Source organism: Girardinichthys multiradiatus, chromosome 6 (assembly GCF_021462225.1).
Source record: "Girardinichthys multiradiatus isolate DD_20200921_A chromosome 6, DD_fGirMul_XY1, whole genome shotgun sequence".
Lineage (NCBI taxonomy): Eukaryota > Metazoa > Chordata > Actinopteri > Cyprinodontiformes > Goodeidae > Girardinichthys > Girardinichthys multiradiatus.
The window spans coordinates 18,099,279-18,124,027 of record NC_061799.1 but is presented as its reverse complement, the minus strand read 5'-3'; the positions used below and the strand labels follow the sequence as shown (position 1 = coordinate 18,124,027).

The 24,749-nt window shown below is 40.1% G+C and overlaps 1 protein-coding gene across 1 annotated transcript in view; it reads left to right on the top strand.

Moving 5' to 3' along the window:
* dnah9l (dynein, axonemal, heavy polypeptide 9 like) overlaps positions 1-24,717 on the top strand; it is a 47,159-nt gene extending 22,442 nt beyond the window's left edge. Inside the window, exons 35-77 of the mRNA XM_047368338.1 lie at positions 2,959-3,124; positions 3,204-3,306; positions 3,435-3,572; positions 3,662-3,763; positions 3,988-4,149; positions 4,484-4,567; positions 4,903-5,012; positions 5,135-5,297; positions 5,429-5,552; positions 5,844-5,986; positions 6,091-6,252; positions 7,082-7,141; positions 7,224-7,397; positions 7,501-7,647; positions 7,974-8,087; positions 8,239-8,382; positions 8,575-8,757; positions 8,881-8,886; positions 9,020-9,121; positions 10,100-10,234; positions 10,348-10,521; positions 10,597-10,729; positions 10,861-10,963; positions 11,994-12,116; positions 12,218-12,422; positions 12,591-12,755; positions 14,507-14,647; positions 14,786-14,956; positions 15,042-15,164; positions 15,259-15,452; positions 17,247-17,395; positions 17,581-17,708; positions 17,871-18,008; positions 18,175-18,264; positions 18,356-18,547; positions 18,627-18,746; positions 20,179-20,238; positions 20,441-20,623; positions 20,793-20,975; positions 21,122-21,237; positions 23,882-23,994; positions 24,115-24,255; positions 24,408-24,717. Coding sequence (XP_047224294.1) covers positions 2,959-3,124; positions 3,204-3,306; positions 3,435-3,572; positions 3,662-3,763; positions 3,988-4,149; positions 4,484-4,567; positions 4,903-5,012; positions 5,135-5,297; positions 5,429-5,552; positions 5,844-5,986; positions 6,091-6,252; positions 7,082-7,141; positions 7,224-7,397; positions 7,501-7,647; positions 7,974-8,087; positions 8,239-8,382; positions 8,575-8,757; positions 8,881-8,886; positions 9,020-9,121; positions 10,100-10,234; positions 10,348-10,521; positions 10,597-10,729; positions 10,861-10,963; positions 11,994-12,116; positions 12,218-12,422; positions 12,591-12,755; positions 14,507-14,647; positions 14,786-14,956; positions 15,042-15,164; positions 15,259-15,452; positions 17,247-17,395; positions 17,581-17,708; positions 17,871-18,008; positions 18,175-18,264; positions 18,356-18,547; positions 18,627-18,746; positions 20,179-20,238; positions 20,441-20,623; positions 20,793-20,975; positions 21,122-21,237; positions 23,882-23,994; positions 24,115-24,255; positions 24,408-24,655 — 5,915 coding nt within the window. The 3' untranslated portion in view covers positions 24,656-24,717. The remainder of the gene's footprint in view (positions 1-2,958; positions 3,125-3,203; positions 3,307-3,434; positions 3,573-3,661; positions 3,764-3,987; positions 4,150-4,483; positions 4,568-4,902; positions 5,013-5,134; positions 5,298-5,428; positions 5,553-5,843; positions 5,987-6,090; positions 6,253-7,081; positions 7,142-7,223; positions 7,398-7,500; positions 7,648-7,973; positions 8,088-8,238; positions 8,383-8,574; positions 8,758-8,880; positions 8,887-9,019; positions 9,122-10,099; positions 10,235-10,347; positions 10,522-10,596; positions 10,730-10,860; positions 10,964-11,993; positions 12,117-12,217; positions 12,423-12,590; positions 12,756-14,506; positions 14,648-14,785; positions 14,957-15,041; positions 15,165-15,258; positions 15,453-17,246; positions 17,396-17,580; positions 17,709-17,870; positions 18,009-18,174; positions 18,265-18,355; positions 18,548-18,626; positions 18,747-20,178; positions 20,239-20,440; positions 20,624-20,792; positions 20,976-21,121; positions 21,238-23,881; positions 23,995-24,114; positions 24,256-24,407) is intronic.
* Positions 24,718-24,749: the final 32 nt, after the last annotated feature.

Sequence of the window (24,749 nt, the reverse complement as noted above, 5' to 3'; positions counted from 1 at the left end):
CATGCATGTAGCGACAGTGGAGAGGAAAAACTCCCTTTTAACAGGAAGAAACCTCCAGCAGAACCAGGCTCAGCCATCTGCCACGACCGACTGGGGATTTGAGAGAACAGAGCAGAGACACAAAGAGAACAAAGAAGCACTGATCAAGGATTACTTTCTATGGGAAGGAAAAGTAAATGCTAGTGGACTAGCTCCTTTAGTTGTTTCACCTAGAAAGAAAGAATAGATAAACTTTGAGCCAGTTTTCAAGGATAGAGTCTGAAAGAGAGCACATAAAATTAGTTACAGTAAAAGCTCAGTCAATCGCCATGTCTAGGAGAGAGAAAGGGTTAAACATTAAAAGACAAGGCTAAGTGCATCATCGGTAGAGGGTGAGCATTAAGTTGTTGCCAGGAAAAGCTTGGACGATGCCCCTCTCCAGAAAGGTGTCACAGGTAGACACAGAGTCAGGCCAGGTGTAGCTTCTAGGAAGAGAAAAGAAAGAGAACATAAAGTTAAAAACTGAAATAACAGCAAATAATGAAAAATTGGAGAGTAGTGTGAGAATGTAGCGAAGAGGGTGAAAGTGGTCATTATGTCCTCCAGCTGCCTAAACCTATAGAAGCATAACTACAGAGATAGTTTCAGTTTATTTATTTATATAGCGCTTATTTACAACAATGTCGTCTCAAGGCACCCTACAAGGGGTCCGGAACGGCGCGGGGGCTGGGGAGGCCAGACCAAATTACCGAGTGCCAGAGCCCGGCCATCCCAGAACGGGCCACGTGTAGGGGCACTAAGTGAAATAATAAACTGATAAAGTTTGTTCATCTAGAGCCCACTGATGGCCATTGTTATACTAAAAACCACAAGGATCGGGATATCTCTCTCTGTCAGACTGATTATAACCATTGGAAAAGAGAAGGGGTCATACAGGTAGCAGAAATGGAGGGTGTGTTTGGACCTCAACCATAATTGAGCCGGTTTAGGCTAAATCTGACTCCCCCTTACTCCATCCAACAGGGAGGGAGGAAGACGGAGGTAAAAATAAGGAAGATAGCTCAGGATAACCTAAGCCACTCTAACTATAAGCTTTATCAAAAAGGAAAGTTTTAAGCCTAGCCTTAAAAGTAGACAGGGTGTCTGCCTCACAGACTAAAATTGGGAGCTGGTTCCACAGGATAGGAGCCTGATAACTAATGGATCTGCCTCCCATTCTTCTTCTAGAGACTCTAGGAAGCACCAGTAAACCTGCAGTCTGAGAACGAAGTGCTCTTTTAGGAACATATGGAACAATCAGATATCTGATGTATGATGGAGCTAAATAATTAAGGGCTTTATATGTGAGGAGGAGAATTTTAAATTATATTCTGGATTTAACATGGAGCCAATGAAAGGAAGCTAAAATCGGAGAAATATGATCTATCTTTTTAATTTTCATCAGAACTGTTGCTGCAGCATTTTGAATCAGCTGAAGGCTTTTAACTGCATTTTGTGGACATCCTGATAGTAAAGAATTACAATAGTCCAGCCTTGAAGTAACAAATGCATGGACTAGTTTTTCAGCGTCACTCCTGGACAGGATATTTCTAATTTTGGCAATGTTCCAGAGGTGAAAGAAGGAAATCCTAGAAACCTGTTTAATATGGGATTTAAATGACATGTCCTGGTCAAAAATAACACTAAGGTTTTTTACTTTATTAATGGAGGTCAATTTAATGCCTTCCAGGTTAAGGGATTGACTAAGCAGTTTCTTTTTGAAAGACTCCGGTCCAAAGACAACTTCTGTCTTGTCTGAATTTAGAAGCAAAAAATTTAAAGTAATCCAAGTTTTTATGTCTTCAAGACATGCTTGTAGTCTATCTAACTGGTTGGGCTCATCAGGATTCATGGATAAATAAAGCTGAGTATCATCAGCGTAACAGTGAAAATGTATTCTATGCTGTCAATTTGACCTATAGGAAGCATATATATAGTAAAGAGAATTGGCCCAAGTACTGAACCCTGTGGTACTCCACAATTAACCCTGTAGTTTAAAGATGATTTATCATTTACATGAACAAACTGGAATCTGTCAGACAAATAAGATTTATCCAGCCTAGCATTACATTGTAACTCTGGTTGCATGTTTAGTCTTTTTGTCCTACTGGAAGGTAAACCTTTGCCTCCATCTTATGTCTTTTAGCCTCTATCAGGTTTTCTTCCAGGACTGGTCTATATGTAGCTCTTTCCATCTTCTTATCATGTTTAACCAACCTCTCTGTCCCCTGTCACCATCCCCAGGGTGGTGTGCAGTGTTAGGATTTTGTGAATACCCAGGTATGTGCAGTTGTGGTCTCATGTGACCAGAGCACCTTTTTCTAAATGCTTGCTTTGTCCCCTACATGGCTTGTTGCAAACTCTGTATGAAACTACTTTTTTCCAGCTAGTCTTCCATAAAGGTCACATTTGTAGGGTGCACAACCAGTAGTTAACTGTTAACAGAGTCTCCAACCTAAATTGTGGATCTCTGACATTTCTCCAGTAGGGCCTCTTAGCTGCATTTTTGTTTAACCAGTTGGTTGCACAGGATTTATTGAGAGGCAGAGTGAATAGATTTTATAAACATTGCAGGCCACTCTTTTAGATGTTTATGTGTAAAAAAATTTTGAAAGGCATAATTTTACATCCAATTCACAATTATCAGCTGTTTTGTGTTGGTCAATCACAGAAAATCCCAGGAAAATACATTGCAAGGTCAAGGGGTATAATGCTTTTTGCAAGGGACTGCATCCTTTCAGAGTGTGATACACCTTGGCTTCTTTTTTAATTCAAATGAGGTCTCTCCATCTCCTTGTAAACATATTGCTGTTGAAAAAAAAAACTGTTTATTTATTTTTGTTATGAGAAGCACTCCACATCTTATTTGTCAATACTCTCATTGAAAAGTCTCCACAGTTTAACATGTTGAAATTGTTATATGCATTGCTTGAACTTCAGGTGTTCTGGAGAAACCTTTGGAGAAAAAAGCTGGTCGGAAATTTGCTCCTCCTACCGCTAAGAGGCTCATCTACTTCATAGATGACCTCAACATGCCTGAGGTGGATATTTATGGAACTGTCCAGCCACACACTCTCATTCGGCAGCATCTTGACTATAGCCACTGGTACGTATTACAAGACAAGTCCAGCATCTTACCTGGGATGCGATGGTTTATCTAAATCTAGAATTACTAAACATCTTAGGTATGACAGACAAAGGTTGGTCTTGAAGGAAATACACAACTGCCAGTACATCACCTGTATGAACCCTACAGCTGGAAGCTTCTCTATCAACCCCAGATTGCAGGTACAGTCGGTTGCTTTTTACTTTATTCTGATTTACATGCTACATTATATTGGCTATTTAAAAGATTTTAGTTTAATAAATTAAGGGAGCCACAGTACCTTAATAAAAAATATTTTATTATTTTCCAGAGACATTTTGCAGTGTTTGCAGTACATTTCCCTGGTGCTGATGCATTGGCTACCATCTTCTCCAGCATCCTATCAGCTCACTTCCTTCAAGGAGGATTCAGCTATGGAGTCTCTCGCTCAGTTGGAACTCTCATACAGGTTCACCTTCAGCTTCAGAGCAACTTTTGTCTACTTATGCATGCCAACATGTTCTGTCAAAATCTTTTGGGGTTTTTTTCTGGATATAGGCAGCTATCTGTCTACATCAAAAGATTAGCCAGAACTTCCTTCCAACAGCCATACGCTTCCATTACATCTTTAACCTGCGAGACCTCTCCAACATATTCCAGGTATAAATGTGCACTGTCATCTAATTTACAAACTGAATGGAAAACTACTCTTAAATGAAATAAATGTGGTGTTTATTCAGAGTGAGTTTTAAATTATTAAGAGTTTAGAAAAGAAAAAAGAATTCTAGGCGATTTATTTTCTTCATATATTCATGCAGCCAAATGACTACTTTTATTCAATTTAATCTGATGTAATGTTTTGTTCATGATTTCTTGGTGCACAGGGCATCCTGTTTGCCGTGCCAGAAAGTATCCGTTATCCCATGGACCTTGTCCATCTGTGGCTCCATGAGAGCTCCAGAGTCTACTCTGACAAGCTGATGGAGGAGAAGGATGTTGAACTCTTTAATAAAATCCTGCTGGACACTGGGAAAAGATACTTTGAGGTCGGGGCAAACTACATTTATCTTTATGACAAGGTTCCTACATTTGTATTCTTTACTCCTACTTCCATTGTCAACAACTCAATAAATGATCTTTTAGAAATAAGTTTTGCCAGTCTGCGTTCTTTTTCTGACGGGTTTTCCATAAAATATGCACATAAAAATGTTGTATTCCTTCATCCATCCATCTGTTCATCCATCCATAAACCTTTTTATAAGATTTGGTAATCTTGTTAAATGTTTTATGTATTTACCACAGTTCTGCAATTCCAGTAATCTCAGTCTGATTGACAAACTAATGTGGTTATTCTTTTTTGCTCTGCTTTTTCCTTCTCAGGGCATAGACGACTCCATGTTTATCCATCAGCCTTTGGTGTACTCTCACTTTTCCCAGGGAGTAGGAGAGCCACGCTACCACCAGGTTTGACATGACACATGTACATCATAAAAGTCATAGCTTCTTTATTAGCAGTTTTTTAAGAACAGTTTTTTATCACTTAAATTAATTTATTGCCAAGATGTTCTGCTTCTCAAACATTCTGATATCTTTGTGTTAGAATTACGCTGTCATGTCTGGTCCAGTGATGATTGCACAGTAATTTGCAAATTGAATATTTTTTTCTTGTGGAAGGGTAACTAGATTTTATTGTTTTTCTGGATGTCACTACAGTGGTATGTAGCACATGTGATAGATGAGACATAAACACAGTTGATCTTTAAATTAACCTTGTTTTCTTGACTGGATCTTGATGTCAGGCTTCAGACTGGGAAAAACTTCAGAAGACACTGGCTGATGCTCTGGAGCACTATAACGAGCTTCATGCTGTCATGGACCTAGTACTATTTGAAGAAGCCATCCAGCATATGTGCGAAACACATTCAAACTCCTGTTTGTCAACTACAGTCAGATTCTACTCCTACTAGCCTGCATAAAGTAAAAGGTATGACCTCTAATGTAAACAACATGCATTCTTCTGTTTGGGTTCAGTTGTCGGATCAGTCGCATTCTGGAGGCCCCCTATGGTAACGCCCTTCTGGTGGGGGTAGGGGGCAGTGGGAAGCAGAGTCTGTGTCGACTGGCTGCTTTTCTCAGTTCGCTGGAGGTCTTCCAGATCACACTGCGTAAAGGATACAGCATCAATGACATAAAAGTAAGCACGCTTTTGCAAATCTGCAATAAATACAGAACACATCATTGTTCTTTAACTCATATTTCAGAAAGCAATATTTTCACCATCTTTCTTACTTTTATTTAAAATATTCATGTCTAAATCATCTGTAGAGCGATATAGCTGCACTGTATATAAAAGTGGGAGTGAAAAACATTGGAACAGTATTCCTACATACAGATGCGCAGATTCCAGATGAACGCTTCCTGGTGCTCATCAATGATATGCTGGCCTCAGGTTGGTTTGTTGTTCTTTTAGGGCACCTACATTGTCAAATGTGATCAGCCATATTTGAGTTTTTAGGCTAGTGTTTATTTTTCATATATGTACAGCAGACCAAGCTCCTTTAATTAAGACTAGAAGGTAAAAAAGAAGAAGTTGATTTAAAGGAGAACTTGACCATTTTTTCATAATTGTAAATTTAGATTTTTAATTCAATCAACTTCATCGATCCCAGCAGGTTATTGATTTCATGTTTGTGGCTTTAGCACGATAAAATTGATTCTTTGCATATATGTGTGTTTTTAGGGGACATTCCCGACTTGTTTAACGATGAAGAAGTGGATATGATTGTATCATCAATCCGTTTGGAGCTGAGGGGATTAGGACTCATAGACAGCAGAGACAACTGCTGGAACTTCTTTATTGAACGAATAAAAAGACAGCTTAAGGTCTAAAATGTTATCTATTAAATTTAACCACATAATTTCACACAGTTGGGGAAGTCTTTGTTTACTCTTATTTAAGTCCTTTTTAAAAATTGTTTTTCCCTCAGGTGGTCTTATGTTTTTCACCAGTCGGATTCACGTTGCGTACACGTGCACGGAAGTTCCCAGCTCTGGTCAACTGCACTGCTATAGACTGGTTTCACCCGTGGCCTCAGCTTGCTCTGCAGTCTGTCAGCTCTACATTCATAGAGAAGATACCAGGACTCGAGGTGAGAACATATTTAAATATAGTACCTTGGAAAAGGTTTCATACCAATTGACGCTTTTCACATTTTGGTATATTACAATGACAAAAATCAATGTTATTTATTAGGATTTTATGTGACTCACCAACACAAAGATGTGCAGACCTCTAAAGAGGAAGAAAAGGATACAAATATCTAAAAAGTTCTACATGTTGCTGTGTCCCCTACATGGCTTGTAGCAAAACTGCATATGTGACCTATTATAATTTTCATTCAACTTTCAGGACAGATTTTTAGAGGACCCAAATAACCTAATACCCTAACTGAGCAGTGGATTTCTGCAGCTCCTCCAGAGTTAGCATGACCCCCCTGTCTGCTTCTCTGATTAATGCTCTCCTTACCCAGTCTGTGTCTGCTTTATTTAACACAATTATTTCCTAACAAGTTGACTACTACTACTGCTGCACAGGTTGCTCTGTTGTTAATTAAGGGTATTACAATTGGGGGGGGGGGGATACAATGCAAACACACAACACACCTTTTAGGTTTTTTTGTCTAGTTGTAAAAACTATTAATAATTGAGTTTCATTTTCACAGTTGTGCTTTATAACCTCCAAATTACAACAAAGTAGGTCAGTATTTTTGGTTGTGAAATATGAGAAAGTTTCAAGGAGTATAAATATCTTTGCAAAACACTGTAGCCGTTATTCTAACAATCTATATTCAAACAAACAAAATAGTGGAAGAACTGTATGGTTGTATTTTTCCTAGTTTTTACAAAACCAAATCATATTTAAGTCTTATATTATTTGTAACCATTTCCTCTGTCTATTCCTGTGTTCTTGTTGCACAGCCTAAAGTAAGGGTCTCAATTTGTGACTTCATCTCCTACGCTCATACAAGTGTCAATGAGGTGAGAACTACAGCAAAGCTTATCAGTGATGTTTGATCGTCATATCTTCTCTGAGCGTGATTTACTGGTTGGTTTGTTAAAGGTGAGTGTTAAGTACCAGCAGAATGAGAAGCACTTCAACTACACCACTCCAAAGAGTTTCCTCGAGTTCATGAAGCTGTATGACAACCTGTTGGGGAAAAAACGCAATGAGCTGGCCCAGAAAGTGGACAGATTGGAGAATGGACTACAGAAACTCAAGAATACAGCATCACAGGTCAAAAAATGTGCACGATACTGAGACAAATGATACTGAAAAGTGTTTTCTATCTGCTCCTATTTAAACCTTTTGAATTATTTATATTGTTTGTATTTGTTAGGTGGAGGATCTCAAGGCCAGGTTAGCATTGCAGGAAGTGGAGCTGTGGCAGAGGAACTCGGATATTGAAGCTCTTATTGCCAAGATAGGACAACAGACCGACAAGCTTAACCAAGAGAGGGCTGTGGCCGACGCTGAGGAGCAAAAGGTAAATATAATGGCTTTATTGTGTCTGTTATTGTCATTCGTATCCATGCTTCTTAAAGGCAGTTGATACTCTGATGCCACCTGTTGATATTAAATATAATTAAAAGTTTATTTAATAGAATTTTTTTACTAAGAGTTTCAAAACATTGACTTTAAGTAAAAAAGGGACAATGTTCATCTCAAGCATTGATGTCATCATTTGCTGTGTTATACCAAAATAGAGCTTTTACCTTCTTCATCTGCAGTCTCTTGAAGTTAAAGGGAAATAGTTAAAGGGAGTAGGAGTGACACTATGTATATAATGCATCATTTTTCACAATTGTTCAGGTAGAAGCAATTCAAGCTAGTGTGACAAAGCAGCAACAGGAGACAGAGGACGACTTGGCCAAAGCTGAACCTGCTCTACAAGCAGCCAACACAGCCCTTAACACACTAAATAGGGTAATAAATAAGTGTAAACAAAACTGAGCTCACCTTATTCTGCAATTGTTATATTTATCAAATTTCATTTTATTTATAATACGTCTGTTACAAAAAAATGAAGTAGATAAAGTCATAAGCGTATGTTTACTTTTGTATCTGTGTGATCTAGTTGAATCTGACAGAGCTGAGGACGTTTCCCAATCCTCCAGCTATTGTCACCAATGTCTCAGCAGCTGTTCTGGTGCTGCTGTCCACTCAAGGCCGAATCCCCAAAGATCGAAGCTGGAAGGCCTCCAAGATGGTTATGAGCAAGGTGATACATTACAATGATGTTTGTACTGCATCAAGTATTGGTTACAACATTTGAAGCTTTGCCTCCTTCATATGTTGTCAATTACTCATAAGCCTCATTAAATTGTGTTGATACATGGTACATGCATAAATAAGAAAATAACCAATGTTATAGCTCTTAGCTTCCTAATCTGCAAAAACCTGTGCTGTCCAGGTGGATGAATTCCTGCAGACATTGGTGAACTTTGATAAAGAGCACATATCTGAGGCCACCGTGAGGTGCGTGAGAGACGACTACCTCAAAGACCCAGAGTTTAACCCAGAGTTTGTGCGACAAAAGTCCTCAGCCGCTGCTGGCCTCTGTGCCTGGGTGATCAACATCATACGCTTCCATGAGGTGCACACAGAAACTTCATTTGTAACAAATGTTTCACTTCACCCACGCTAAGCGTGCGGTCGATGGTTATTAGTTGTTTTTGACAGATGTGCTTCTCCCCATCTTTTGTGCTGCCTTGGATAGATTTTTGTAAGTACAATATTTTCTCCATTTTATAATATTTTGTTTATGGTAAAGATAACTGTTTTTGAGATTTGTTTTAATCTGTGTTCTCATAAATTTATTGTAGAAATATCCCTCAGAACTAAGTGTGTTTGTCCAGGTATCCTGCGAGGTGGAGATGAAGAGGATGTGTCTTTCTCAAGCTAATGCCGATTTAGTAGAGGCTGCTGAGAAATTAGAGGTCATTAGGAAAAAACTTTCAGTGAGTCTGTTTCTTTTTTTCTTGTATTTTTGTCCCATGTTTAAATGTTAAACTAGCTAAACCGCAGATGAAGGGATTAGAGTGTAGTAATTATGAGTTGGTTTTATCTGCAAGAACTGTCTTTACCCCTTTTTATAAAAGAAGTGCATACTTTTACTTATGGTTATTTTAAACCAATACAATGCCTTAAAAAGGTAGCGTCATCTCCATTGCTCATACAAGTGTCAGTGAAGTAAGAACTACAGCAAAGCTTATAAGCAATGATGGATCTTGCATTTAATTCCATTCGCCTTACCATCAACTCTAACAATCTTCCCTGTCTCTGCTGAAGAAAAGAATCCCCACAGGATGTTTCTGTCACTGCCATTTTCACCGTGGTAGATTTTCACCAGACATAATGGTACACATGTAGGCAAAAAAGTTTAATCCCGGTCTCATCTGACCAGAGCACCTTTACTGTGCCCCTACATGGCTTGTGGTAAACTGCTTTGGGACTTCTTCTGACGCTCTTTTAACAAAGACTTCTACAGGACAGCTGTATTTATACTAAGATTATATTACACAGGAGGACACTATTTACTAAGTATGTGGCTTCTGAAGGCAGTTGTTTACACTAGATTTTATTTAGACAGTATAGTAAATATAGTACAGTATATATATATATATATATATATTTATATACATATATATATACTATATAGTATATAGTAAGTATAGTAAGTACTATATTAAGTATAGTAGTTTACTGACTTTGATTTGTAAAAAACTATGAAAACCATAAAATCATTTTCCTTTTGCTTCACAGTTGTGCTCCACTTTATGTTGGTCTATCTAAAATCCCTTTAAAATACATTGATGTCAGTGGCTGTAGGTTGCCAAATGTTTTTAAAAGTTTAAGGCTTGTGAGCACTTTTGCAAGAAACTGTATATTGCTATTTTGGGTTAAAATCTTTTAAATAAATCTGTTTCTGACTTCAGGAGCTGGATGGTAATCTAGAAACACTGACAACAGCTTTTGAGAAAGCCACGGCAGAGAAATTACGTTTTCAGGAAGAGGTGAACCGTACCAACAAGACCATAGAATTGGCAAATCGGCTCGTCAAGGGATTGGAGGTCGGATGCATTGTCGGATAATGTTTATCCTGAATATGCCATGTCATTATAAAGCTAAAGCGAGTGTTAGCGTTAATGAAATTTATGTGCAAGTGTTTTTCTGTGTGTTTCAGAGTGAGAATGTGCGCTGGGCCCACTCAGTAGCACAGTATCATGAACAGGAGGAAACTCTCTGTGGAGATGTCCTGCTAACTGCAGCTTTCATCTCTTATGCTGGCTCTTTCTCTAAGAAGTACAGGAGGGAACTGCTGGACAACCTCTGGATGCCATTCTTGCGCAGTCAGAAGGTTAAAAATGTTCTATTGCAAGTGTTATACTATCACAGAAAGTTAGGTCTAGGTTGTTATCTAAACTTCCATCAGGTACCCATCCCAATGGCAGGTGGCTTAGATCCAGTGTCAATGTTGACTGATGATGCAACAGTGGCCCAGTGGAACAATGAAGGCTTACCAGGAGACAAAATGTCCACTCAGAATGCTACCATTCTCATTAACTGTGAGCAGAGGTTTGAGATGTTCTCCATCATCTAATCATGCTGATGACTATCTCTTTCAGCACAAATAGTGCAGATAAAGTTTGGCTTACTGGTGCTGGGACAACTGGAGTTAACATGTGCTTTGTTGCAGGCGAACGCTGGCCTCTTCTTATTGACCCTCAGCTGCAGGGCATCAAGTGGATCAAGAGTCGCTATGGTAACACTCTGAAGGTTGTCAGTCTAGGGCAGAGAGGGTGAGTGTTTTCATTTTTTCTAGGCTTTTTATGCAGGTATTTCATTGTTGACCTCTGCAGTAATAAGAATTTGGTCATGTGCTATAACAACAATATTCTGAATAAAATAAAATATTTAAATTTATTTTATTTATCTCATTTTAAAATTAAGTATCTGTGTGCAGCACCTTGTAAAAGTATTCATACAACTGCACTTTTCCTGCAGTACAAAAGCATCCCCACAGCATGCTGCTGCCACCACCCCGTTTCACCATGTTGATGGTGTTTTCAGGGTGGTGTGCAGTGTCAGTTTACTTCCGCAAGTAGTGTGTTTTGCATGCAGGTCAAAAGGTTTAAGTTTAGACTCATTTGGGCAGAGCACCTTTTATATGTTTGTTGTTTCCTCTAGGTGGCTTTAACAATGGCTTTCTTCTTCCCACTCTTCCATGAAAGGCAGATTTGTGGAGTGCCTGTTGAGAGATTCTCTCGCATGAGCTGTTGCTCTCTACAGCTCCTCCAGAGTTACCATGACCCTCTTGGTTGCTTCTCCAATTAACTGTCTTTATCATTTGTTTGTCATTTAGGGTGCATTGCTATGGCTTTGTAGGCTTAGCGTTGTGCCATACTCTATTTTCAAATGACAGATTATCTATACTGAGATTAATTTCACACATAGATGGATTCTAATTACTAATATGGCAGCACTGGATTTTCTTAAGGGTACCAGAGTAAAGGAGGCAGAATACACATGGTTCACATTATTATTTTTGATTTTTCTTTAAATCCTGTTCATTTTCATATAACTTTCATTTTACTTCACAATAATGCACTGCTTTGTGTTGCTCTATCACATAAAATCACAATGAAATACATTGATGTTTGGGACTGTAATGTAGCAAAATCTGAAAAAGATTAACCCTTTTGAAATACACTTTTAAAGGAAGGGCAGTAAGTCTTGTTGTTGCTCTGCACAGCAACATACAACACTCTCTTCAAAAGTGCTGTTGTTCCCTTTAGCATTATTAGCTAATGATGTCCAGTTATTCTCCAGGTACGTAGACGTTATTGAGCAGGCTGTAGTTGCAGGCGACACTGTACTCATTGAAAACCTGGAAGAGACTATTGACCCAGTCATTGACCCTCTGTTGGGGCGACACACAATAAAGAAGGGCAGGTAACAGGCTCATACCAACATGAGCATATGCAAAAATAACATCAGTTAATTTGGTTCATTTGATTAAATTCTTCCCTCATTTTCTCACTGCCCTGCTGCAGCTGTATAAAGGTGGGGGACAAAGAGTGCTTCTTCCACCCAAGGTTCAGACTGATTCTTCACACTAAATTGGCCAATCCTCACTACAAACCAGAGATCCAAGCCCAGACCACCCTCATTAACTTTACAGTGACCCGTGACGGGCTTGAAGACCAGCTCCTGGCTCAGGTGGTGAACCAGGAGAGGCCAGACCTCGAGCAACTAAAGGTGGGTTAGAACAGAAGTCATGTTGCTATTTTGCTTTGCCATTGGCCAGTTACATTTGGGTTTACCTATTGTATAGTTCCTCCAGCGCAACATTTATACTTATGTTGATTTACATTCAGTATAGTTAAGGCTCCTTTTTAATGTTCTTGATTTTTTATATATCTACAGAGTGAACTGACAAAACAGCAGAACATGTTTAAGATAGAGCTAAAGCTTCTGGAGGACGAGCTGCTGACCAGACTGTCTGCAGCAGAGAGTAACTTCCTTGGTGACAACGTGCTGGTGGAGAAACTCGAGACAACAAAGCACACTGCTGCTGAGATTGAAATGAAAGTAAATGAATACATATTGAGTTGTCATAATGAAATTAACATAGCCTTTTGATGCAGGTTCAGTCAGAAGTTTACATTCACTCATCAGCATTAATGTCATTAATTTGGGGCTTATAATGTTATATTTGATCTGTTCTTTTCTTAGGGGTGCAATGATAATGCTACAAACAACTTTAGTGACTTTAAAGAATGAAGTATTAATTTTATTGTGGATTCAATGTAATCAGCACAGGGTATAAACTGTACATACAGGTTCAAACACCCCAGTATTATTGGTTAAATGGCCCTTAGCTAGCTCCATAGAAGCCACACATTTTGTCAATACTTAACTACTCTTCTTTTTATAAACGGTAGACAGTGTAAGGAGTATGTGACTGGGTTGCTATGAGAGAATTTACTTGGTGGCGTAAGAAGTCTGGCTGCTGCGTTCTGAACAGCTTGAAGTCGTCCAAGTTGTCCAAGTTTCAGCAACCAAGCTTAAAAGGTTTTGAGGATACTCGGTGCTACACGATAAACTGCTCACCGGGAAAAAGTCTTGACATCGAACTGTTTTATATGTGACACACAGTGTAACTGCCACTCTCTGCGCCGCACTGACAGGTGTATTCCCCTTCTTCAGTCCTAGTCTGGTTTAATGGCCTTATATATAATGTTCGTTCCTTATGTTTTTTCCAACGCAACAGGACAAATTAGCTCTTCCACCTTATACACCTTCTTCTATGGTGTCATCGACACCATGGTAGAAAGTGTTTGAAATGTAGGAATATTTACGAGAAAATTAGGAAATTGTTACGCTTGAATATGAAATCTCAATCGTCTGCAGACAGTGCGGACAGCGGAGTCCGTGCTTGTCACAATACACACAGTACGCATGACTCTGTGGAAGTATTTACTCCTTTAAGCAATATGTTTGGCCTTCTGGCCAGATAACTAAAGGTTTGTCATGTATGACTTCTTGTATGATTTCCCCGGAAGGTGTTTGGCTTAGGTTTGAGCCTGGATGGTTCCTTGCTTGTTCCTGAACATCATCACTCATTTTCTTCATCTGAGGGTGACGGTTGGAGCAAATGGTTGGAACTCAGGACACAATTCATTGTTGCAACTGGACAAAGATCCAAACGCACATCAAAACTGGTTTTGAAATAAATAAAATAGGCTAACCACAATATCAATTCTGTTGAAATTTGGAGAAAATGGTTTGAAGTCCAGTCTATGGCACGAAAATTACCATTTGCCCTGTAGAGCCACCTGTCCCGATCATCAGTGATGTGAACTTCATGCATAATCTCCCCAAACAGATACATCAGGTCCTCCCATGGAAATCTCCGAAGTTATCATCTTTGATCAGAAGATTGGTCAATTATTTTGCAAGAATTGTGCTCAACTGGAGTTTTTTTCTGCAAATTGGAGAACATTATCCAGATATTACTGATGTGTTGGTATATTTGAGCCTTTATGTATAAAACTTGTACCCTGCCCTGTGTGGATTAGATAAAATCCAGTGAATTCAAATTTGGGGACCCAGTATCTGTTCTTTTTTTTAAATCAGCGGAGCTAGGTAAATATCATTCAACCCTGAAAAAAATGGTTCAAATGCATCATTGAAAGGCCAACATTTATGATATTGATGCCTATACATTTATGTAAATTTCCCAGCTGTATGTCTTCTTAATTTTTACTTTTGTTTAATTCAGGTTATTATGTATGATTGTCTTGTCTTTCTATATACTTTTTGGTATCCCTCATTTTCAGGTGCTGGAAACTAAAGTTAACGAAGTAAAAATAAATGAAGCTAGAGAGCACTATCGTCCTGTTGCAGTCAGAGCCTCTCTGCTCTACTTCATCATGAATGATCTCAACAAGATCAATCCCATGTACCAGTTCAGCCTTAAGGTAACCAGATGGCAAAGATGAGATCTGACTCACATTTATAATCTAATACGTTTGATTAGATGCATGGGAAACAGATTACTGCGATCTGATGAATGAACCACAAAAACAACCGCTTTCACAAATGTGTTTTGTTTTCAGGCTTTCAACATTGTTTTCCACAAGGCAGTGGAGACAGCAGAGGCCTTCGAGGATGTAAAGAGCAGAGTGAACACGCTCATTGACTGCGTTACATACTCCACCTTCAACTATATCAGCAGGGGCCTGTTTGAGAGAGACAAGCTCACGTTTACAGCACAGCTAACCTTCCAGGTGTGTCCATGTGGGTGATTCAGTCAATATTGGGGAAAAATATCTATTTTTTTCATCTCTCTACCTGTGTTTTCTGTTTTTCCAGCTGCTCCTGATGAGCAAAGAGATAGATGTGCGAGAACTAGACTTCCTGCTTCGCTTCAACATTGACCACAATTATGTCAGTCCGCTTGACTTTCTCTCCAACTCAGCATGGAGCGCTATCAAGGTTCACATGAGAAGATTCACTTGGCTTGTTTTTGCTGACTGTGAATAAATGTAAGTTTAAATAGCTGCATTTGCTGTTGCTTGTTTGTGTCCAGGTGATGAGCTTTACTGATGAGTTTCGGGGTTTGGATCGGGACATTGAAGGCTCACCTAAACGCTGGAAGAAACTAGTTGAGTCAGAGTGTCCAGAGAAGGAAAATTTTCCACAGGAGTGGAAGGGGAAAAGTTCCCTTCAGAAACTGATCATGATGAGAGCCCTGAGACCAGACCGGATGACCTATGCTCTAAGGTAAAGAGGGTTTGTCTTTATCTTCTTACAGTGTTTGCACGTGATTCTTTTTAGATAATGCATGATAATGACTTAATAAATACAGGTCCTTCTCAAAATATTAGCATATTGTGATGAAGTTCATTATTTTCCATAATGTCATGATGAAAATTTAACATTCATATATTTTAGATTCATTGCACACTAACTGAAATATTTCAGGTCTTTTATTGTCTTAATACGGATGATTTTGGCATACAGCTCATGAAAACCCAAAATTCCTATCTCACAAAATTAGCATATTTCATCTGACCAATAAAAGAAAAGTATTTTTAATAAAAAAAAACATCAACCTTCAAATAATCATGTACAGTTATGCACTCAATACTTGGTCGGGAATCCTTTTGCAGAAATGACTGCTTCAATGCGGCGTGGCATGGAGGCAATCAGCCTGTGGCACTGCTGAGGTCTTATGGAGGCCCAGGATGCTTCGATAGCGGCCTTTAGCTCATCCAGAGTGTTGGGTCTTGAGTCTCTCAATGTTCTCTTCACAATATCCCACAGATTCTCTATGGGGTTCAGGTCAGGAGAGTTGGCAGGCCAATTGAGCACAGTGATACCATGGTCAGTAAACCATTTACCAGTGGTTTTGGCACTGTGAGCAGGTGCCAGGTCGTGCTGAAAAATGAAATCTTCATCTCCATAAAGCTTTTCAGCAGATGGAAGCATGAAGTGCTCCAAAATCTCCTGATAGCTAGCTGCATTGACCCTGCCCTTGATAAAACACAGTGGACCAACACCAGCAGCTGACACGGCACCCCAGACCCTCACTGACTGTGGGTACTTGACACTGGACTTCTGGCATTTTGGCATTTCCTTCTCCCCAGTCTTCCTCCAGACTCTGGCACCTTGATTTCCGAATGACATGCAGAATTTGCTTTAATCTGAAAAAAGTACTTTGGACCACTGAGCAACAGTCCAGTGCTGCTTCTCTGTAGCCCAGGTCAGGCACTTCTGCCACTGTTTCTGGTTCAAACGTGGCTTGACCTGGGGAATGCGGCACCTGTAGCCCATTTCCTGCACACGCCTGTGCATGGTGGCTCTGGATGTTTCTACTCCAGACTCAGTCCACTGCATCCGCAGGTCCCCCAAGGTCTGGAATTGGCCCTTCTCCACAATCTTCCTCAGGGTCCGGTCACCTCTTCTCGTTGTGCAGCGTTTTCTGCCACACTTTTTCCTTCCCACAGACTTCCCACTGAGGTGCCTTGATACAGCACTCTGGGAACAGCCTATTCGTTCAGAAATTTCTTTCTGTGTCTTACCCTCTTGCTTGAGGGTGTCAATAGTGGCCTTCTGGACAGCAGTCAGGTCGGCAGTCTTACCCATGATTGGGGTTTTGAGTGATGATCCAGGCTGGGAGTTTTAAAGGCCTCAGGAATCTTTTGCAGGTGTTTAGAGTTAACTCGTTGATTCAGATGATTAGGTTCATAGCTCGTTTAGAGACCCTTTTAATGATATGCTAATTTTGTGAGATAGGAATTTTGGGTTTTCATGAGCTGTATGCCAAAATCATCTGTATTAAGACAATAAAAGACCTGAAATATTTCAGTTAGTGTGCAATGAATCTAAAATATATGAATGTTAAATTTTCATCATGACATTATGGAAAATAATGAACTTTATCACAATATGCTAATATTTTGAGAAGGACCTGTATGAAATCAACCTATTTTTTATAATGATCTTAACCTTTTTAATTTGATTAATCTGTTTTCAAACAATATCCTTTTGTACATCTCTTGTTGAAAATTATAGGAACTTTGTGGAGGAGAAGCTGGGAGTTAAGTACACAGAGGGTCGAAAGTCTGAATTTGCTAAATCCTTCAAAGAAAGTGGTCCTGCTTTTCCCATGTTTTTCATTCTCTCGCCGGGAGTGGATCCGCTGAAAGACGTGGAATCACTAGGTATCGATATGAATAACCAATGTATATTTCCGTTCTTTTGCCTTTGTGTGGGGGGGGGGGGTTAGGGAGTTAGCCATGTGATATTTGTTTGGCCATGTAAATGGAGGGTGATGTGGCACAGGATTGCGGGGTGTTTAACAGAAGAGAGAAGCACGCATTAAAAAAGCATCCCTATGTGTTCCCAGGTAGAAAGCTGGGTTTCACTATAGACCTTGGAAAGCTTCACAATGTCTCCTTGGGTCAAGGACAGGAAAGTGTGGCTGAGATAGCTATGGAAAAGGCTGCCAAGGAGGGTCATTGGGTCATATTACAGGTCTGCTTGCAAGAAAAAAAATAGATTTATCTATCATTTTAATTTAACTGATTTTATGCATATTTATGGTCAATAAAGTTCAGTATTTTGCTGTTGCATTACCACTTTGGTGTCTGCACTAAACTGTGTTTTGACTTTGTTATAAATGCTGTTTACTTGCAGAATATCCACCTGGTTGCTCGCTGGCTGGGTGCACTTGAGAAGCTGCTGGAGCGCTGCTGTGAGCACAGCCATGCAGACTATAGAGTGTTTATGAGTGCTGAACCAACATCTACTCCCCAGGAACACATTATACCACAGGTGGAGATGATTTTTATAAGCAATAAGGTTACAGGCAATTAACATTTCCTCTCAGGTGTCTCTTTTTTCTACAGGCACTGTGTCTCTGAACCACTGATTACCTGAGTAATATGCCTAAAACGCTAAATGCCAATATAAGTACTTTTTTCTTGCATGTGTTGTTTAGGGCATTCTGGAAAATGCTATTAAGATCACCAATGAACCTCCTACAGGCATGCATGCCAATTTGCATGCAGCCCTGGACAACTTTGACCAGGTGAGCTTTTCTTCCTGCTTTTCACAAATCACGCTATATATTTTTGCCTCTTGTTGAACATTTCATTGCTTATAATCTGGCTTCTCTACAGGACATTCTGGACCAGTGCAGCCGTGAGCAGGAGTTTAAGACCATCCTTTTCTCTTTGTGCTACTTTCATGCCTGCGTGGCAGAGAGAAGAAAGTTTGGGCCACAGGGTTGGAACAGAAAATATCCATTCAACACTGGAGACCTTACTATATCAGTCAATGTCCTCTACAACTACCTGGAGGCTAATGCACAGGTGCAGTACATTTTCTATTATGGTTGTATGCAGTGGTACTTACATTAGCAGTTATTTTATTGAAATTTTATTGACAAAGGTTCCATGGGAGGATCTGAGGTATCTGTTTGGAGAGATCATGTATGGAGGTCACATCACTGATGACTGGGACAGGCGGCTCTGTAGGACATACCTGGAAGAATATATGGAGCCCAACCAGGTTTGTTCTAAAAAACAGGTGAGCACATCTGGGTGTGTTCTGCTGATGAAGAAATGGAGTAAGCACAGACTTAATATGCGCTTAGTATTTGCCCCCCTTACAGAGTTTTTTTGTTATTGGTTTTTTGTTACCTAGATCATCAACGAAATATAAATACCAACTTTTCAAATGATGATTTCATTTATAACGGGATTAAAGCTATTCCAGCCACCCTGGCCCATACTATGAATGTAATAGCCCTCCTTCATGAAGTAACAATGATTGACCAAATTTATTTGGTTTAATTTCTGTAGTCATCCCCAGGCCTGATTACTGCTAGATTTGTTGAATCAGGAAATCAAGAGCAAACTGACGATTCACACAGGAGGTCACAAAAGAACCCAGAACAATATCTAAAGCACCTCAGGCCTCACTGGCCTCAGTTAAAATGCACTATTTTATCACTATGCACCTCTTTCAACATTTTTGCATTTTTGACCTAAGAATAAGATTTTAAAACTAATTAAACAGTTAGTTTAGTGGCTCTGAAAAAAATGAACAAACATGACATGGTTATGAAAAAAACCGAACACTCGCGTGAGCTCTGTGACCAGGGAGGAGTTCAGTGTAGCAGGAGGAGAATTACAACCACAGTATCTTTAGGATTGTTTTTAGAGGCAGATCGCTAGTGTTTAGGAGAACATTTATACTTTTGTCTTAAAACATGAGAGGGTGTATAAGCCACAACAACAGGAAAACAACTGATTCAGGAGATGACCACCTGGGCAACCCAGTAAATTGTGTCATTTATAGGAATTTTGTTAATTTTTCAAAGTATTTGTGGTAGTTTTAGGAGACTTCATTTCATTTTAATTGATCTTTTATGTCTCGTTAATTTGGCGTAAAACTAACACTGACTGTCAGTATGATGTTCTTTCCTGAAACAAGCAAGTTTGTGAGAGAGTGTGGGCCCATTTGCCTCTTCAGGGTCCAGACAACATGGAACCATGATTTTTTTATTTTTACCAGAAAATCCGTAAGAAGAAAGTTCTGCAATCAGTTACTCTATTTGGTTTAGGGCAAAATTACTTTTTCACATAAAGCCAAGTTATTGTATTTTGTTCTGTGGCTGCACGGTTGCGCAGTTGGTAGCACTGTTGCCTTGCAGCAAGAAGGTCCTGGGTTCGATTCCCAGCCGGGGGTCTTTCTGCATGGAGTTTGCATGTTCTTCCTGTGCATGCATAGGTTCTCACTGGGTACTCCAGCTTCCTCCCACAGTCCAAAGACATGTCTGTTAGGTTAATTGGTCACTCTAAATTGCCCTTAGGTTTATGAATGAGTGTGTGTATGGTTGTTTGTGTGTTAATCAAGAGCCATTCGGCCACTGTGAGGGAAATATTAAATATTTTGTCCGGGACTTTAATCTAAATAGTGCAATTGTTTTTCTTTTTAGTTTGACCGGAAACTTTCATTGGCCCCAGGGTTTGTTGTACCCTCCAATCTGGATTATCAGGTAAGATAAAGAAAATATTCTTGAAGCAGTTTAATCTCGCTAATCTCCGCTGTGGTGTTTTATTTCTTAAAAATGCATCATAAAGAAAGCTGAAAAAATGATGGCTAACCCTGAGGAGCTCACATATTTTTACATTTTATATGCATGTCTCCGAAAGTGCGTCAGATACATTTGCCCATTAATTGCATATCATTCATCTTAGGGCTACCATGACTTCATAGATGAGATGCTGCCCCACGAAAGTCCAGTTCATTACGGATTGCACCCAAATGCAGAAATTGAGTTTCTCACCGTGACGTCGGATAATCTTTTTCACACTCTGCTGGAGCTGCAGTCTCCTGATGCTGTGATGGGAGAGGGAGCTTCACAGACCCTGGAGGAAAAGGTGGACATTAGCTTTCCTAAGCAAAAGCCACATCCTACAAAAACATTGAAATGATCCTCATAATTCAGCCAGTTATTAAACCAGTACATCTGTAGACACATTAATAAGAAATGCATCAGTATACCTAATGTTAATTAACATGTTATTCTTATATATTCATGAATTCCAGGTGAAAACTATTTTAGATGAAATTCTGGAAAAGCTACCAGAGGAATACAATATGTCAGACATAACATCCAAAACAGCTGAGCGGTCACCGTACATCCTAGTCTGCTTCCAGGAATGTGAACGCATGAACATGCTTATTTTTGAGATTCGCCGCTCACTAAAGGAGCTTGACCTAGGACTGAAAGTATGTTTAAAAATAGATTAACAGACAGCACTTCTGTTGTTTGACCTCTGAATGTATGTATATATGTCCGAATGTATGTTTGATGCTACATAGATTTTCCTACGTGGATGTTCTTAGTGACATAATAGAAAGTTGTCTCTCTAAAGGGTGAACTGGCCATGTCCTCTGAGATGGAGAAGCTGCAGACAGCCTTGTTCTTCGACAATGTCCCTGATACTTGGACCAAACTGGCCTACCCTTCAACCTACAGCTTGGCTATATGGTATGTGTTGCAATTATGTTGGAGCACCTCTACTTGCTTCTTTAGAAGGTAGTTTTAGTCACAATAATTAAATTTACTTGGCTCATAATTGGCTCATAATTTGGTGCCTCAGGAGGGGGAAGCAGTGCTTCGCCAACACTGTTTACAGTGGGGCTGGGGAGCTGCTGACCTCGACTGGGGACGTTATCGGGCGGTGGAAGGAGTACTTCAAGGATCTCCTCAATCCTGCTGTCACGCATTCCCTGGTGGAAGCAGAGGCTGGGGACTAGGGGTTGGATTCTTTCATCACCCAGGCTGAAGTCACCTTCCTTCTTCAACATTGCGTGGCGGTCGGGGACAGTGAACTGGCAGACTGGACTAGCAGACTGGGGCGGTGGTCCCCCTTCATAAGAAGGGTGACCGGAGGGTGTGTTCCAACTATAGGGGAATCACACTCCTCAGCCTCCCTGGAAAGGCCTATGCCACGGTATTGGACAGGTGAGTCCGGCTGATAGTCAAACCTCGGCTTCAAGAGGAGCAGTGTGGTTTTCGTCCCGGCCGTTCACGAGGGAGGGGAGAATGGAGCGGAAGATCGACAGACGGACAGCAGTAATGGGGGCGCTGTGCCGGTCCGTTGGGGTGAAGAGAGAGCTGAGCCAAAAAGCGAAGCTCTCGATTTACCGGTCAGGCTACGTTCCTACCCTCACCTATGGCCATGATACAGTTTGAGATTGCAAAAAAACCTCAGCACAGCAACAAGTTGACAAAACAACATCATGCCGGGAACGGTGAAGGTGGTGTGAGGGGTCCATATGTTTATCTTGAGCATGTGTGTGTGTGCAAGTGAGTGTGTGCAAGTAAGTCCATGAAGCACTGTCACAGAGGCCATTGTCCTTGATGGTTCGTTGGAATGTACATTAGCTTCCTCCGTAGGGTGGCCGGGCATTCCCTTAGAGATAGGGTGAGGAGCTCGGCCATCTGGGAGGAGCTTGGAGTAGAGCCGCTGCTTTTCCACATCAAGAGGAGCCAGTTGAGGTGGCTCGGGCATCTATACCGGATACCTCCTGGACGCCTCCCTTGGGAGGTGTTCCAGGCACGTCCCAACGGGAGGAGGCCCAGGACACGGCCCAGGACACGCTGGAGGGACTATGTCTCTCCGCTGGTCTGGGAACGCCTTGGGCTCCCCCCGGAGGGACTGGAGGAGGTGTCTGAGGAGAGGGACGTCTGGGTGTCTCTTCTGGCTCTACTGCCTCCGCAACCCAGTCACGGATGAAGCGGAAGACGACAAGAACGAGTACGAGTAGTTAAATTTACTGTTATGTAAAGCCAGTGACCTCCTATGCATTACACTGTGACACTCACCAGCTACTTTATTTGGTACCGCTATTCCATTGCTACTAAATAGGGAATCAGCCAACTAAATGGCATTGACTGAATGAGCTTTAGGCATATAAACATGCAAGATAATTTTCTTAAATTGAAACCAAGCATCAGAATTGGGAAGAAAGGGAATTGTGGCATTGTTGTTGGTGTCACAATATTTCAGAAAACTATGGATCTACAGGGAATTCATGAGCAACCATCTCTTGGGATTACAGTGAATGGTCTGATAAAGAGAAAATATCCAGTAAGCAGCTGCTGGTTGAATGAAAATGCCTTGTTGAAGTCAGTGGTTAGAGTAGAATAGACAGACTGGTTTGTGATGATATAAATCAACAGTAGCTTAAAGAAACACTTGTCACAACTAAAGTTTGCTGATTATAATTTTACACATCAAACCTTAAGCAGATGGGCTAAAGCAGCAAATGACCAAAGAAACATTACCTGGTCTGATGAGGCTCAGCTTCAACAGCAGCATTCAGATGGTAGGGTCAGAATTTTGCAACAACAACATAGAGCCATCCTGCCTCATGTCAGAAGAGTTACAGCAGTTCTGAAGGCAAAAGGGAGGTCCAACCCTGAAGCTATTTAGCTGTATCTAAAAGTGGCTTATGATTATATGGAAAATAGCCAAGCAATATAAAGTAGTTTGCATACTGGCTTTCTAACTGCATTATATGTATCATGAATAGTCTAGTTTTGTGTGTGATGCTACTCAGACTACTATGTCTGTGTATCCCACACAATTTCCAATCACTCAAGCAATCAGTTTTTGTATGTATAACATCTTTCATCAAATGTTATGTAAAGAAAAGGCTTCATGAGAGTAAAACATTACCCCACCCAAACCCTTGCAAACACATGGAGCCAAGAGATTACCAGTAGACATTTCAAAATGTCAGTTGTAATGCTGACATGAGCAGTATCCATTTTCCATACCCTGTCTACAAAAAAAACATTGAAGGATCAAAAGTAAAAATGTGTATAAAAAAACAACTAAAATCAGTAAAGAATAAAAATAATAATTTAACAAACAAAAATAAAAAAGGATGAAAAACACTATGTACATAAAAAAGGGTAAAAGTATGGTACTATAAAATAGTAAAATAGCATATAGTAAGAAGGTTGCGTTGAAAAAAACATTATTTGAAATTTTAAATAATGTAATAATAATTTTAAATTAAAAGTTGACTTAGAAAATAATGCACCTATTAAAACCTTAAATACAAATAATAAAATATGAATCTAGTTTATTTTTAAGAAGTGCTACATGCATTTTCATCAGGTACAATGATGTGATGCAGCGTTGTAAAGAGCTGGACAGCTGGACCCAGGACCTGTCTCTGCCCAGTGTTGTCTGGCTGTCTGGACTGTTCAACCCACAGTCCTTCCTAACTGGTAACACAGACAAGAACTTTACCAAAACATATACATGTCTCCCCTTGATTTCTACATTACTGTATCTTCTGGGTGCTCATCATTACAAGCAACTGTTTTCATCTTGTTCCCATCTTTTAGCTGTGATGCAGTCTCTGGCACGTAAAAATGAATGGCCTCTGGATAAAGTGAACCTTACAGTAGATGTAACAAAGAAATATAAGGAAGAATTCAACCAACCTGCCAGAGAGGGGGCATATGTGTATGGATTATATATGGAAGGTAGATGTTGTGTTTTATATTTCCAAACTGTCAGCTTGGGCAGAACAAAATAATATTACACATTTTGTGGGCAACTTTGATACCACCTGTAGGATGTGTCCAGCGTGAAAATACTGTATCATCCCTCCATTTTCTGACTGTATTGGTGCCAGGTGCCAGGTGGGATACTCAGACTGGGGTGATCACTGAAGCTCGTCTGAAAGAGCTGACCCCAGCCATGCCTGTGATCTCAGTCCGAGCAGTGCCCAACGACCGTCAGGAGACCAGGAACATCTATGAATGTCCGCTCTACAAGACGAAGATCAGAGGACCCACATATGTGTGGACTTTTAGTCTGAAAACTAGGGAGCGCCCAGCCAAGTGGGTGCTAGCTGGAGTGGCCCTGTTGCTCAGTGTTTGAATAGTTTTTTGTTTTTTTGACTTTTCAATCATTTGTATGTTTAACAGAAATTACCTTTCTGTAGGAAGTATATTCATTTACTAAAAGCAACCTT